Source organism: Pteronotus mesoamericanus, unplaced genomic scaffold (assembly GCF_021234165.1).
Source record: "Pteronotus mesoamericanus isolate MK-2021 breed Mesoamerican mustached bat unplaced genomic scaffold, CSHL_Meso_final contig_105, whole genome shotgun sequence".
In the NCBI taxonomy this organism is placed as follows: Eukaryota; Metazoa; Chordata; class Mammalia; order Chiroptera; family Mormoopidae; genus Pteronotus; species Pteronotus mesoamericanus.
The window spans coordinates 3,785,778-3,799,110 of NW_026555006.1; the positions used below are offsets into that span (position 1 = coordinate 3,785,778).

The 13,333-nt window shown below is 35.8% G+C and overlaps 1 protein-coding gene across 2 annotated transcripts in view; it reads right to left on the bottom strand.

Annotated features, from left to right (window-relative positions):
- Positions 1 to 13,333, bottom strand: part of NRDC (nardilysin convertase) — a 77,991-nt gene that overhangs the window by 50,734 nt on the left and 13,924 nt on the right. For both annotated transcript variants that reach the window (XM_054572916.1, XM_054572908.1), the window contains exons 2-4: positions 12,958 to 13,279; positions 8,478 to 8,559; positions 7,504 to 7,657 (exon numbers count right to left, since the gene is read on the bottom strand). In XM_054572916.1, coding sequence (XP_054428891.1) covers positions 7,504 to 7,657; positions 8,478 to 8,559; positions 12,958 to 13,279 — 558 coding nt within the window. The remainder of the gene's footprint in view (positions 1 to 7,503; positions 7,658 to 8,477; positions 8,560 to 12,957; positions 13,280 to 13,333) is intronic.

Below are 13,333 nucleotides of genomic sequence, written 5' to 3' on the forward strand. Positions count from 1 at the left end.
TGTTAGAATGTTTAAAGTTGTACCAGAGGTTCCTCAGCCTCTCCTCATTTTTTTGAATTCTTGTTTCTTGTTTCTGTTCTGGCTGAATGTTTATTTATTCCTTCTGCTCAAAATTGCTGATTCGAATCCCAGTTTCCTTCCCTTCACTATTGGTTTCCTGTGTATTTTTCTCTATTTCACGTTGCATAGCTAGCCTTCTTCACTTTTTGCTCTATTTTGAGACCTTACTCAACCATTTCTGTGAACATCCTGATTGCCAGTGTTTTTAACTCTGCCTCTGATAGATTGGCTATCTCGTCGTCACTCAGTACTATTTTTGAAGGGTGTGTTTTCCCATTTTTTAAAATTGTTGTTAAAGTACAGTTGTCTCCACCTTCCCACCACCACTTTCCCCTGCTCCAGCCACCCCCCACCTCCCACCCTCAATCCTTCCCCTCTTTCTTTTATACATGGGTCCTCTATACGTGTTCCATGATGACGCTTCCGCTTCTTTCCCCCATCATCCCCCTGCCCTCTCTCTTCTAGTTACTGTCAGTGTGTTCTTTATTTCAATATCACTGGTTATATTTTGCTTGCTTGTTTGTTTTGTTGATTAGGTTCCACTTAGAGATAAGATCATATGCAATTTTTCTTTCACTGCCTGACTTATTTCGCTTAGCATAATGTTCTCAGTTCCATCCATGCTGTCGTGAAGTATAAGAGCTCTTTCTGCTGCACAGTATTCCATTATGTAAACATACCTTAGTTTTTTTTTTCCTTTGTTCAAATACATTTGTCTCAGTTTTCCCACCACCACTTTCCCCTGCCCCAGCCAACCCCGACTCACACCCTCAATCCTTCCCCACTTTGGCTTTGTCCATGAGTCCTTTATACATGTTCCTTGATTTGACCCTTCCCCTTCTGTTCTCCGTTCTACCCCCTGCCCTCCTTCCTTCTCGTTACTGTCGGTTTCTTTTTTCTTTCAATGTTGCTGGTTCTATTTTCCTTGCTTGTCTGTTTTGTTGATTAGGTTCCACTTACAGGTGAGATCATATGGTATTTGTCTTTCACCTCCTGGATTATTTCACTTAGCGTAATGCTCTCCAGATCCATCCACGCTGTCATGAAGGGTAGTAGCTCTTTCTTTCTTTCTGCTGCATAGTATTCCATTGTGTAAATGTACCATAGTTTTTTGATCCACTCATTTATTGATGGGCACTGAGGTTGCTTCCAGCACTTGGCTATTGTAAATTATGCTGCTATGAACATTGGGGTGCATAGGTTCTTTTGAATTGGTGTTTTGGGATTCTTAGGGTATAATCCCAGCAGTGGAATCACTGGGTGAAAAGCCAGTTCCATTTTTAGCTTTTTGAGGAAATTCCAAACTGTTTTCCACAGTGGCTGCACCAGTCTGCATTCCCACAAACAGTGAACTAGGGTTCCCTTTTCTCCACAACCTCGCCAGCACTCGTTGTTTGTTGATTTGTTTATGATGGACATTCTGACCAGCGTGAGGTGGTATCTCACTGTGGTTTTAATTTGCATTTCTCTTATGGCTAGTGATGCTGAGCATCCTTTCCTATGTCTCTGGGCCCTGTGTATGTCCTCCTTGGAGAGGTATCTGTTCAGGTCCTTTGCCCATTTTTTAATTGGATTGTTTGTCTTCCTGGAGTGGAGTTGTGTGAGTTCTTTATATATTCTGGAGATCAAAGCCCTGTCCGAGGTATCATTGGCAAATATACTTTCCCATACGGTTGGTTCCCTTTTCATTTTGCTGATGTTTTCTTTAGCTGTGCAGAAGCTTCTTGTTTTGATGAAGTCCCATTTGTTTATTCTTTCCTCTATGTCCCTTGCTCTAGGGGACATATCAGTGAAAATTTTACTGTGTGGAACATCTGAGAGTTTCCTGCCTATATTCTCCTCTAGGATTTTTATGGTGTCGCAGCTTATATTTAAGTCTTTTATCCATCTTGAGTGTATTTTTGTGTATGGTGTAAATTGGTGGTCGAATTTCAATTTTTTGCATGGAGCTGTCCAGCTCTCCCAGCACCATTTGTTGAAAAGGCTATTTTTACTCCATTTTATGCTTCTGCCCCCTTTGTCGAATACTAATTGACCATAGAGACACGGGTTTATTTCTGGGCTCTCTATTCTGTTCCGTTGATCTATGTGTCTGTTCTTATGCCAGTACCAGACTGTTTTGATTACAGTGGCCTTGTAATGTAGTGTGATGTCAGGTTTTGTGATCCCTCCTACTTTGTTCTTCTTTCTCAAAATTGCTGCAGCTGTTCGGAGTTGTTCATGGTTCCATATAAATTTTTGAAATGTTTGTTCTATTCTGTGAAGTCCATCATTGGTATTTTAATAGGGATTGTGTTGAATCTATAAATTGCTTTGGGTAGTATGGACAGTTTATATTATTGATTCTTCCAATCCATGAACCTGACATATGCTTCCATTTATTTGTGTCTTCCTTGATTTCTGTCTTCAGTGTTGTGTAGTGTTCTGCATACAGGTCTTTTACCTCCTTGGTTAAGTTTATTCCTAGGTACTTTATTTTTCTTGTTGCTATAGCAAATGGGATTTTTCCCCCTGATTTCTGATTCTGATATTTCATTTTGGTGTACAAAAATGTCTTTGATTTCTCAATATTGACTTTGTATCCTGCTGTTTTGCCAAATTCACTTACTAGGTCAAGTAGTTTTTTGGTGGAGTCTATGGGGTTTTCTATGTACACTATCATGTCATCTGCAAACAAGGAGTTTTACTTTCTCCTTTCTAATTTGGATGCCTTTTCTTTCTTTCTCTTGTCTGATCACTGTGGCTAGGGCTTCCAATACTATGTTGAATAGAAGTGGTGAAAGCAGACAGCCTTGTTTTGTTCCCAATAATAGTGGGAAAGCTTTTAGTTATTGCACATTGAGTATGATGTTGGCTGTAGGTTTTTCATATATGGCCTTTATTATGTTGAGGTATGCTCCCTTTATTCTTACTTTGCTGAGTGTTTATCATAAATGGATGCTGTACTTTATCAAATGCTTTTTCCAAGTATATTGATATGATCATGTGATTTTTGTCTTCCTTTTTGTTTATGTGATGTATTACAATTATTGATCCCTAGAATGAATCCCACTTGATCATGGTGCGTGATCTTTTTAATGTATTGCTGGATGCAGTGTGCCAATATTTTGTTGAGGATTTTCGCATCCATGTTCATCAGCAAAATTGGCCTGTAGTTTTCTTTCTTTGTTGTGTTTTTATCTGGTTTTGGGACTGAGATGATGCTGGCCTCATAAAAAGTTTGGAAGTCTTCCTTCTTCTTGGATTTTTTGGAATAGTCTGAGAAGGACAAGGGTTAGCTCTTCTGTAAATGTTTTGTAAAATTCTCTTGTGAAACGCCCAGTCCAGGGCTTTTGTGTGTTGGGAGTTTTTTGATTACTGCTCCAATTTCACCAGCTGTTAACTGTCTGTTCAGGCTTTCTGCTGCTTCTTCATTCAGTGTTGGTAGGTTATATTTTTCTAGAAATTTGTCCATTTCATCAAGGTTTTCAAATTTCTTGGCATATAATTGTTCATAGTAATTTCTTACAATCCTTTCTATTTTTGTGGTATCAGTCGTAATTTCTCCTCTTTTGTTTCTGATATTATGTATTTGGGTCCTCTCCTTTTTTTTTTTTTTTTTTTTTTTTTGATGAGTCTGCTTAAAGGCTTGTTGATTTTGTTTATCTTTTCAAAGAACCAGCTCCTAGATTTGTTGATCCTTTGAATTGTTCTCTTAGTCTCCATGTCATTCAGTTCTGCTCTGATCTTGGTCATTTCCTCCCATCTACTCACTCTGGGTTTTGTTTGTTGTTGTTTCTCCAGTTCTTGAAGCTGTAGGGTTATTTATTTGAAGTGTTTCTATCTTTTTTAGGTAGCCCTATATTGCTATGAACTTCCCTCTCAGGACTGCCTTCGCTGTGTCCACAGGCTGTGGACTGTTGTGTTCATTTTCATTTTGTTTTTGGAGTTTTGATCTGTTCTTTCACATGGGCCATATTTCTTTTTCTTGCACAGCTGTTACTTTCACACTGTAAGTGGCGGAGCCTTAGGTATTCACCAGTGCGGAGCACCCCAGGTTGCTACGGTGTCGCACTGTATGTGTGGGAGGGGTTAAAGAGGGAACTATGTCACTTACTCACTCCACTCTAGCCCCACTTTCTGTCACTCCCCTCGCTTCCCACAGGTACATTGTGCCCTTTTCAGGTGCTGATTCCCAGGTGGGTGGGTTTGTGTATGTTCTAGGATCCCGTGGGCCCCTCCGACGAACTCTCTTGTGAGGCTGGGAGTTTCTCCTGTCTTTGCAACCCCCGCAGTATTTTACAACCAGAGTTTTTGAGTCTTTAGTTTCCTGGTTAGCCAGTCCCCGCCTCGCCTCTGCGGTCTACCGCCTTACCACACATCCTCTCCACCCCAGCTGCTCACCTCTGCTCCTCCTACCGATCTGGATGAATGTTTCTTGAATGAACTCCTTGGTTGTCAGAGTTCCATGCAGCTTGATTTTATGACAGTTCTTTTTATGTTCTTTATGACAGTTCTTTATGACAATTCTGTTTATTGTTTTTAAATTGGTTGTTATCCTTCTTTTTGGTTGTGTAAGGAAGCGAAGTGTTTCTACCTACACCTCCATCTTGGCTGGAACTCTTCAGTGGCGATGGGAGATAGAAACCAAGCCCAGGCTTTGGGAAGACTTAAATCTTATCAAGGCCCAGCAGCACAGGAGTGCTGTGCTCGCTGACGCTCACAGCAACCTGGGATTATCTCTTATTTTTCAAATCTTACAAGTCACATTTTATAGTTTCTTATTCCTTGAAACTGTATCTAAACTTATTTCTTATTTCTTTAAAATCATAAAGTATAATCACTTTTATAATTTGTTTCTAACCATTCAAATTCCTAAGATTTCTAAGGCATTAGAAATCTTTTTTTGTTATCTATTCTCATTCACATTGTTGTTTTCTTGTGTGCCTGCTTATATTGGACTAAATATCACTCATTTTACTTCAGAAACTATTTGGAGGAATAATATAAGGTGCAGGATGAATCCTTTTGAGAGGATTTGTTTTTGCTTCCCTCAGGCATCAGAGAATACTAACAGTTCTGGACCATGTTAAATAACAATAAAAACTTGAGGTTCACCAGAAGACTCAGGCATTCTGAAACTAGGTTGTAATTCCTCAGGACAGTTTACCCATTTCCTCAACCTGAGGGTGAAGTCAGTGGAGTGCCAGCTTATTATGAAGAGAGTCTCCTGTTAGATATTAGACTTTGTAGATGTCCTGGGACTTTGATATTTCTGCCCCTCACCCTGAAATACTTATTTTAAAAAATTCAAATTTATTGAAATTAAAAAACATCATCAGGACAAGAGCAGTTTCCATTCTCATTTACTTTACCAGAGTGAAAATTCAGTTTTTCCTCAACTTTTTACTTAAATGATCCAACATACTGATAAACAATGTGACCTCTGTAAAGGAATTGGATTTTACTGACCTATTTAAAAAGACTGACACGATCTATGAGAGTTGTTTGCAAATGATTCAAAGACTGTTTATTCCTTACTAACCGTAGGAGTAATCATCATATTTATTATAGTACGTGCAATACTTACTGCTCTATCACTATCTACCAGTTATGGCATGAAGTTATGATTTGATAATCTTACTAATTTTTCCTATTAATACAGTAGCAGCATTCTACTTAATTGTTCTTTTTTTTTTTTTTTTTTTAAGAGGCAGATGAAGGAAGAGACGAAGGGAGAAACACTGATTTGCTGTTCCAACCATTCATGCACTAACTGGTTGACTCTTATATGTGCCCATACTAGATATCAAACCTACAACCTCAGTATATCAGGACAACACTCTAACCAACTGAGCTACCCAACCAGGGCAATTTATTTATTTTTTAATAGAAATAAATGTGTATATATCTTCTGATTTCCTGATGCAGTCCTTAGGTCAAAAATGTATAAAACCTCTTTAAGAAGAAATGAAACAAGTTCTTTAATTAAGCTTGATACCAAGTTTTATCATCTCTGAGGTGTTCAGAATTTATTCAACATGTCTTTTGCCTGCTCTTTTTTTCCAATGAAATGGTTTTTTTCCTTCTTTATATTTGACCTATTGTTTAAGATTTCAACTTGAGAACTCAACTTGTCTACTGCTTAAGATTTCTTCCCTCATAAAAAGACCTGTTTGGATTTTGTGAACCTTGAGAGCTGAGAACTTTGAGCAAACATGCAGTCATTCTCAGAGTATCCCTGATTTTCTAAATGTATAGAAAAAATAATCTTGGAAATCTTTTGCACTGCCTTCATTGATTTCTTTGTCTCTATTCTTTTGTTTGTTATTTTGGAATTAAATGTTTAATTACATAAACAGAGTATCAAATGTATGTGCTGTACACATGTCCTTAACTATACAATTAAAAACAGCTATAAAATATTGTAAAAACAGCCCTTACTGGTGTGGCTCAGTGGACTGAGCTCCAGCCTGAGAACCAAAGGGTTGCCAGTTTGATTCCCAGTCAGGGCACATGCCTGGGTTGTGGGCCAGGTCCCCATTGGGAGGCACGCAAGAGGCAACCATACATTGATGCTTCTCTTCCTCTCTTTCTCCCTCCTTTCCCTTCTCTCTAAAAATAAAATAAATAAAATCTTTTAAAAAATAAAATCAATAAGTATGTCCTCAGGTGAGGGTTAAAAACAAACAAACAAAAAAACCCTCTGCTAATGCACTGACACTAACTTTCTTGAAAATTTTGCAGTGAATATCAAAAGTTTTCCACACACAAAAAAAAACCCTTAAAATATATATGCAAATATACTCAGCAATTTCACTTCTTATAACTTAATTAACAGAAATAATTAAGAATGTATGCAAAAACTAGGATATTCATCCCATTATAATACTAGAAAACTGGAAATAACTCAACTGTCCAACAATATGTAATTGGTTTAATAGATCTGGTACATCTATACAATGTAAATAATATACAATCATTTAAAATTATTCTATAAATTATATAATGATTTGTAAAAATGGCACACCTTGTTTAAAAACATAAAAGAATATCCAATATACAGTAAAAAATATAGATGCTTATATACCAAAACATTAACCATGGTTACCTCTAGATTACAAAATCAGAAGCAATCTTATCTCTAGTGCTTTTCTGTTTCCCTTATTTTCTACTAAATTAGAAAAGCTAGTTGCAACAATGAGTGAATAGAGAATACATTATTTACAAAAATTAAAATGTGCTTGGGGGTTTCAGTTAAAACTTTAATACAAAACTAAGTATTACAGAATAAGGGCCAAGGTGTATTTAGTATTTTATTCTTTTCTCCAAATAAAGTATTCTTACACTACTATAGAATTAAGAGTACTGCTTGAAAAGAAATACCATAGAACAATGCCCAATATTTCTATTTGTATGGTGGCATTATATAATTAAAATAAAAATACATTTTAAGTTAGTTACCTATCCAGGGCTTCCTTGAAGTATTTTCTCTGGACATCAAATTGAAAGACTGTACGTTCACAATCAGTTGAAGCATTATCACTACCCCCATGTTTCTTCAGGAAAGCATCAAACCCATTTTCATCTGGATATTTCAAACTACCCATGAATACCACTAAATGGAAAGAACACAAAGTCATAGGACACAAAAATATAGACAAAGTTTTTATTATCAAGGAGGAAATTTCTCATATTCAAAAAATTAGAAGAAATAATATAAACACATTAATAATAATTATGTCTGGATAATACTTTGTTATACTTCTTATAATTTTCTTTAATGCTCACATATTACTTTTAAACTCAAAATCTAAACATTTTATTTTTAAAGAAAATATATATGATTTATTTGTTAAAGTGTTAAAATGTAAACATAAGCATATATGCAGATTAAATGTTACTATAAAAACTCAAAAGGTGAGAAGTTTACCTTAAAATACTTTAGAAAACTGGAATATAAAAAGTACGTTTTTCAGGAAAACAAATATAAATTTAAGTATAACCATATAGCATCTACATAAGTTTTAGTCAGATACATATTAAACTGAATATTGTCTATTTTGATTTTTGTTAATCATGCGTTTCTTTCAATTTTCTGTATTTCTGATGCTATAACATCTTGGGACCTGGCTAACCATGGAACAGACTGCCCCCTCCCTAAGGCTAAAGTCTAAATTCCTAGAGACAGACTATTTTCTCCTGAATAATAATAAAACCTACATTTGCAAAATGCTTTCTAAGTGGTTTCATTCTAACCCTCAAAACAAGTACACTAACGGAGATCAAAATTAAGTCTTCACATGTGATTATTCATAAAGATTTTTTCCTTAGCCTCTTCTCTTATTAAACATATACCAGTTAGTTATCTCTGAATTCAATTCATACAAATTTAGAGGAAAAACAACCCCAGGAATGATATTTTACTAAGATCTTACTGTGCTCCAAAAAGTGTGCCAGCCCAGGAAGGTCATCCGGATCAGCAAAACTCCCAACTCCAACACAAAGAGCCGCTGCAGACTGGAATAAGTAGAACATATACCAATAGTGAGTCAATTCTAAAGGAACAATACTGAGATCTCATCTTAAGGATTCACTCAGAGATGGGAGTTTTCCAATAGAAGGTAACATAATTCTTTCCCTGATAATCAGGAGGAGCAGCAAAGTGAAACTCACCAGAACTGTGTCAGTTTCACCCTGCTGCTCCTCCTCTTGCCATCCTGACAAATGCTGAACAGGTGCAGACCTAAGGGAAAAAGCAGAAACAGAAAAAAAGGGAAGAGGGACTGGCCAGCTTACTGAAATAGCATTTTGTGTCAGCATTTCAGAGTGTTAACCCAACTTTGTTTCCTGCTTTATTAGATTTCAGAAATCTGCTGAATAATATATCTATAGATTATCTCTAAAATATCTCTAAGCAATTAAAGGGCTCTGTGTCCAGTAACTCAGTTACTAGATGTAAAATTTCTCAATGTTACTCAGAAATTTTTGTTTTTATTAAAAAAGGGCATACAATAACATGTCAAGAAAATATCTAACAAAGGGAATAGATAAATGGTTAAAAAAGAAAATGTCTAGCAATACAGAACTGAACTTTAAAGAGGTTTTTTAATATATATAGGATACATTACATGTCTACTGATAGTAATTTTCTATACCTTGGGAAAACCAGAGTTTTTAACAAAATAGACGGTTAAGAGGTACACCAAACTGCACTTTTTAAAAATGATTAGGGTATACCATGTGCCATTGTAAGTTAAAAGACACAAAAAAGGAGAGAAAAGTAGTTAATTTAAATCACTGAAGATAGGAAGTTGAAATATTAACTTTCCCAAATTTTACAAATGTCAATTTTAAAGGGCTAACACATTTGGTGACACAGATTATTTGGGAAAATGGTTATCCTCTTAGAAGGGAGAGCTTTTAAAAAATTGCATGTACATGATATAAAGTCTGTGTATGAGAAAATGAAAGTATATTTTCAGAAGAATCAAACTGCCTCGCTTGATACTGTTTGATATTGTAAAGACTTAGGCACATAATCTTAGTTAAAACATTAGGAAAGAGCCACTTCTTCGGACCACAGTCTAACCTGTTCTGTGATATTTAATAGATGCCTAACCTGCTTTCAGCTCCAACTACCCCATAAAGACTTCTTGTCTCAACCAGCAAGGGTTGAAGACATTTTCCTATAAGCTGACTTAGACCACAGTCTATCAGTCAGCTTTGACCACAGCAAAGACAGGCTCTGCAATTGCTAGAAAAGAAATTCATACTTGAGAATTAACTTCCCAAGAAATTCATACTTGAGAATTCACTTAAGAAAGACCTGAACAAATCGTAATTTAGTATTTATCATACTTAAATTTCAATCTTGTTATTTTCTCAAACCCTTCAGATCAAGAACAACTTCCTTTTGGGAGGAGAAAAACACAGGGCAACAAAGATCATGATGCGAGAAAAATAGTTAACTTCTTAATTAGATAAATGTTCTCCAATATCTCAACATTTTTTTCTTCCCATTTCCAATATTAATTCTCATCTACTTTAAGCAAGATTCACATTTTTCAAATAAAAATCAAATTGTAAAACCATTGCAAAACCCTATCCAATTTTCAAGCCACCTCTTTTCTAGACTACTTTATCTCCCTTTTATAGACATTCATTCAATGACTATAAACTATTTTCATTGTTACAATCATGGATCTTTCCTTTCAGTACTGTACCCACTGCATCTGAATCAAAACAATTTGATCTTTTCTTCCAAGTACATTAGGTTCCTCCATTCCTTTCTAACATAATCCAGAAAATTAGCTATCAATATTTTATATGAATGAATATACCACACTGAGTACTCAGAAAAGAAAGGCAGTACCTAAGCCCTTTTCATAATGTTAATTAGAATCTGACCTTGCTGCTTCTAGAAGAGGTAAACATTTAGAGTTTGATCCACAGAAGTAAAATGAAAAGGAATACCAAAAATACTGGATGCACATCCTCATTTGTCAAAGGGGTTCACAATTGCTGTATAAATCTAAGATATTTTATTATGTCTTCACAGTAAAATTGGCTGTCGAGATAATTTTTTAAATTTAATCCGTTTTATCAATTGATAGAGGATATAACGAAGTCCAAAGCACAAGAAAAGCCACTGACAGATATAGGAAAAAACTTATAGATAGGGAATGTTCAGTTATAAAGTTATAACACAATCAGTATTAGTGCTAAAATGGACCTCAACATTATGTAATCTAATCCAGTTTCAGAAATCAGAAAATGAAAAGACCTAAGATCATCCAGAAAGATTAGGACAGAGCCAGAATTAGAACTCAAGTTTCCTGACTGTTAGTATTACTATTAATATTCTATGTGGAATTATAAGATTGTAAATTAAAGTGAATTTACTGATTCCCAATTTATTTATAAAGACCTTAGTATAGACTATCAAGTAGCATTTATATGCATTTTTTCCCCCAGTATTTTGGTTTTCCAAGCTAAACCACTTGGCCTATCATGCCACCCCAAAATAACCATCATTCATAATCTGAATAGCAAGGAGCAAATAAGATTCATTTACCCCACCAACTTAGTTAAAGAACTAGCACAATCTTCTTTAAAAAAATATATTTTTTTTTTCCAAGAGTGACTATCAAAGGATTTATTTAAAACATATCTACTACTCATATCTCATGCCTTCACATCTTTGAGGACTGGTCACTTTACAGTCTAATACATCTGATGCCTAGATTTCAGGTTTAGTAATCTGAACTATCATTCATTTGTATGTGGGCTGTACCATATGTATTAAGTGTATTATCAATATTCAAGAAACTGTTACCTCAACAATTCAGTCGGAGTGCTGCACTGGGGAGTCTCCCCCATTGGCCAAGATGGCAGCAGGAGTAGGTTCTTACACTGAGTATGCCAATAGCTAAAAAGATGAATGGACAGGGCCTGAGTGCACCAAAAGCTAAAAGATGAATGGATAGGACCCAAGCACACCGAAAGCTAGCAGGACAATTGTATAGAAAAAAAGGCCTCCCCTCCCCATCCCTATAAGAACCAGGGGCTTGAAAAGGGGAGTTGGTCTTAAAGACGGAAGTCCACCATTCTCCCAGGTCACACAGCCCCTGAATAAAACCTCTTTCCTTTTGCACCTGCACCTGTCTCATGAGGCTGGCTTTTTTTGTGACAGGCAGCCAAACCAGTGTTTTCAGCTATAAAACTAGCTTTAACAAATATTTGCTGATCAACTCTACTGTCAAGCCTACAAAATATTATCCTCTAATATAAGTACTCCCTACTGTAAAATGAAGGCATTTTTCAAAAGATAGCCAGAGCAAGCCCTGGCCGGGTAGCTCAGTTGTTCAGAACATCTGGATATACTAAGGTTGTGTTCCAGTCTCTGGTCAGGGCACGTATAAGAATCAACAAATCAATGCATAAGTAAATGGAACAACAAATCGATGTTTGTTTTTTCTCTCTCTCTTTCAAATCAACCTAAAAAAAATTTTTTTTAAAGATATCAAGAGAAGGAAATTCTCCCTAATAACCCTCTTTATCTATGCAATGATTATTATTATATATCACACAAACTAAGCTCAATTGCCCATTTCTATTTCAATTCCTCCAATTTACTTAAGTTATCCACAGTTTTGGTGCTTTCCCAACAAAGGAGATGTCACATTCCATTACCTAGATAGAAATTACCCATATGAAGACTCATAGAACAATAGACCCAGGTGAGGAATCTATACTAACCCTGTTCTTTTTCTTTTTCCAATCTCTCCAAACACAGTACACTCTCTTGGTCCTCTATTCCCAGGCTAAAAATTATGCAGATCCTCACCTTCTAGCATTTGTTTTAAAACATATAATGTATACATAAATCCAAATTTTACCAGTAATTAACCTCTGAGAGTTATGGTTATGGGTGATTTTTATATTTTGTTTTTCTTTATTTTCCATTTGTTTCTATAATAACAGCCACTTTTATAATCAGAGCAAAATATTTATAAATATAATCTTTATGCAGAAGAAATAGACCTTTGCTGAAGATCAAAACATATAGACTTCATTTTTGTCATTAAGAAATAAAACAGCCCTGGCCGGTGTGGCTGGGTTGGCTGAAGCAACATCCCATACACCAAAGGGCTACAGTTTTGATTCTGGGTCAGGGCACATCCCTAGGTTGCAGGTTCGGTCCCAGTTGGGGTATGTAAAGGATTCAACCAATTGATATTTCTCTCTCACGTCAAGATTTTTCTTCTCCCTCTCTCTCCCCCTCCCTTCCACTCTCTCTAAAAATCAATGAGTATGTCTTCGGGTGAGGATTAAAAGAAAAAAGAAATAAAATATAAGTTTGGGATCCCAAAGAAATACCAAATTAGAAAACGATAAAATAGACATGATCCACACCTGTTTTTCAGTGGTTTTCTTTCTTGCTTCTGCCCTCTCTTCTAATTCTTCCAGTTCATTTTCCTCAGTATCAAGATCATCATCATCATGTTCATCAACATCATCAAACTCATTTTCATCATCAAAACCCTCTTCATCATCGTCTTCTATTTCAGCTCCAGAATCTTCATCATCATCATCATCATCATCATCCTCATCATCGTCCTCATCTTCTTCCTCTTCCTCTTCTTCTTCATCATCTGTTGCATCTCCTGTTTTACCTTCCGTGTTACTTAGGTCTGAAATCAAAAGTGCCTGCAAACCATTTCGTAATTTGATGTATCTAAAAAAACAAAGTAAAAAAATTACATGAGTCAGCAGTTCATTAAACTACACC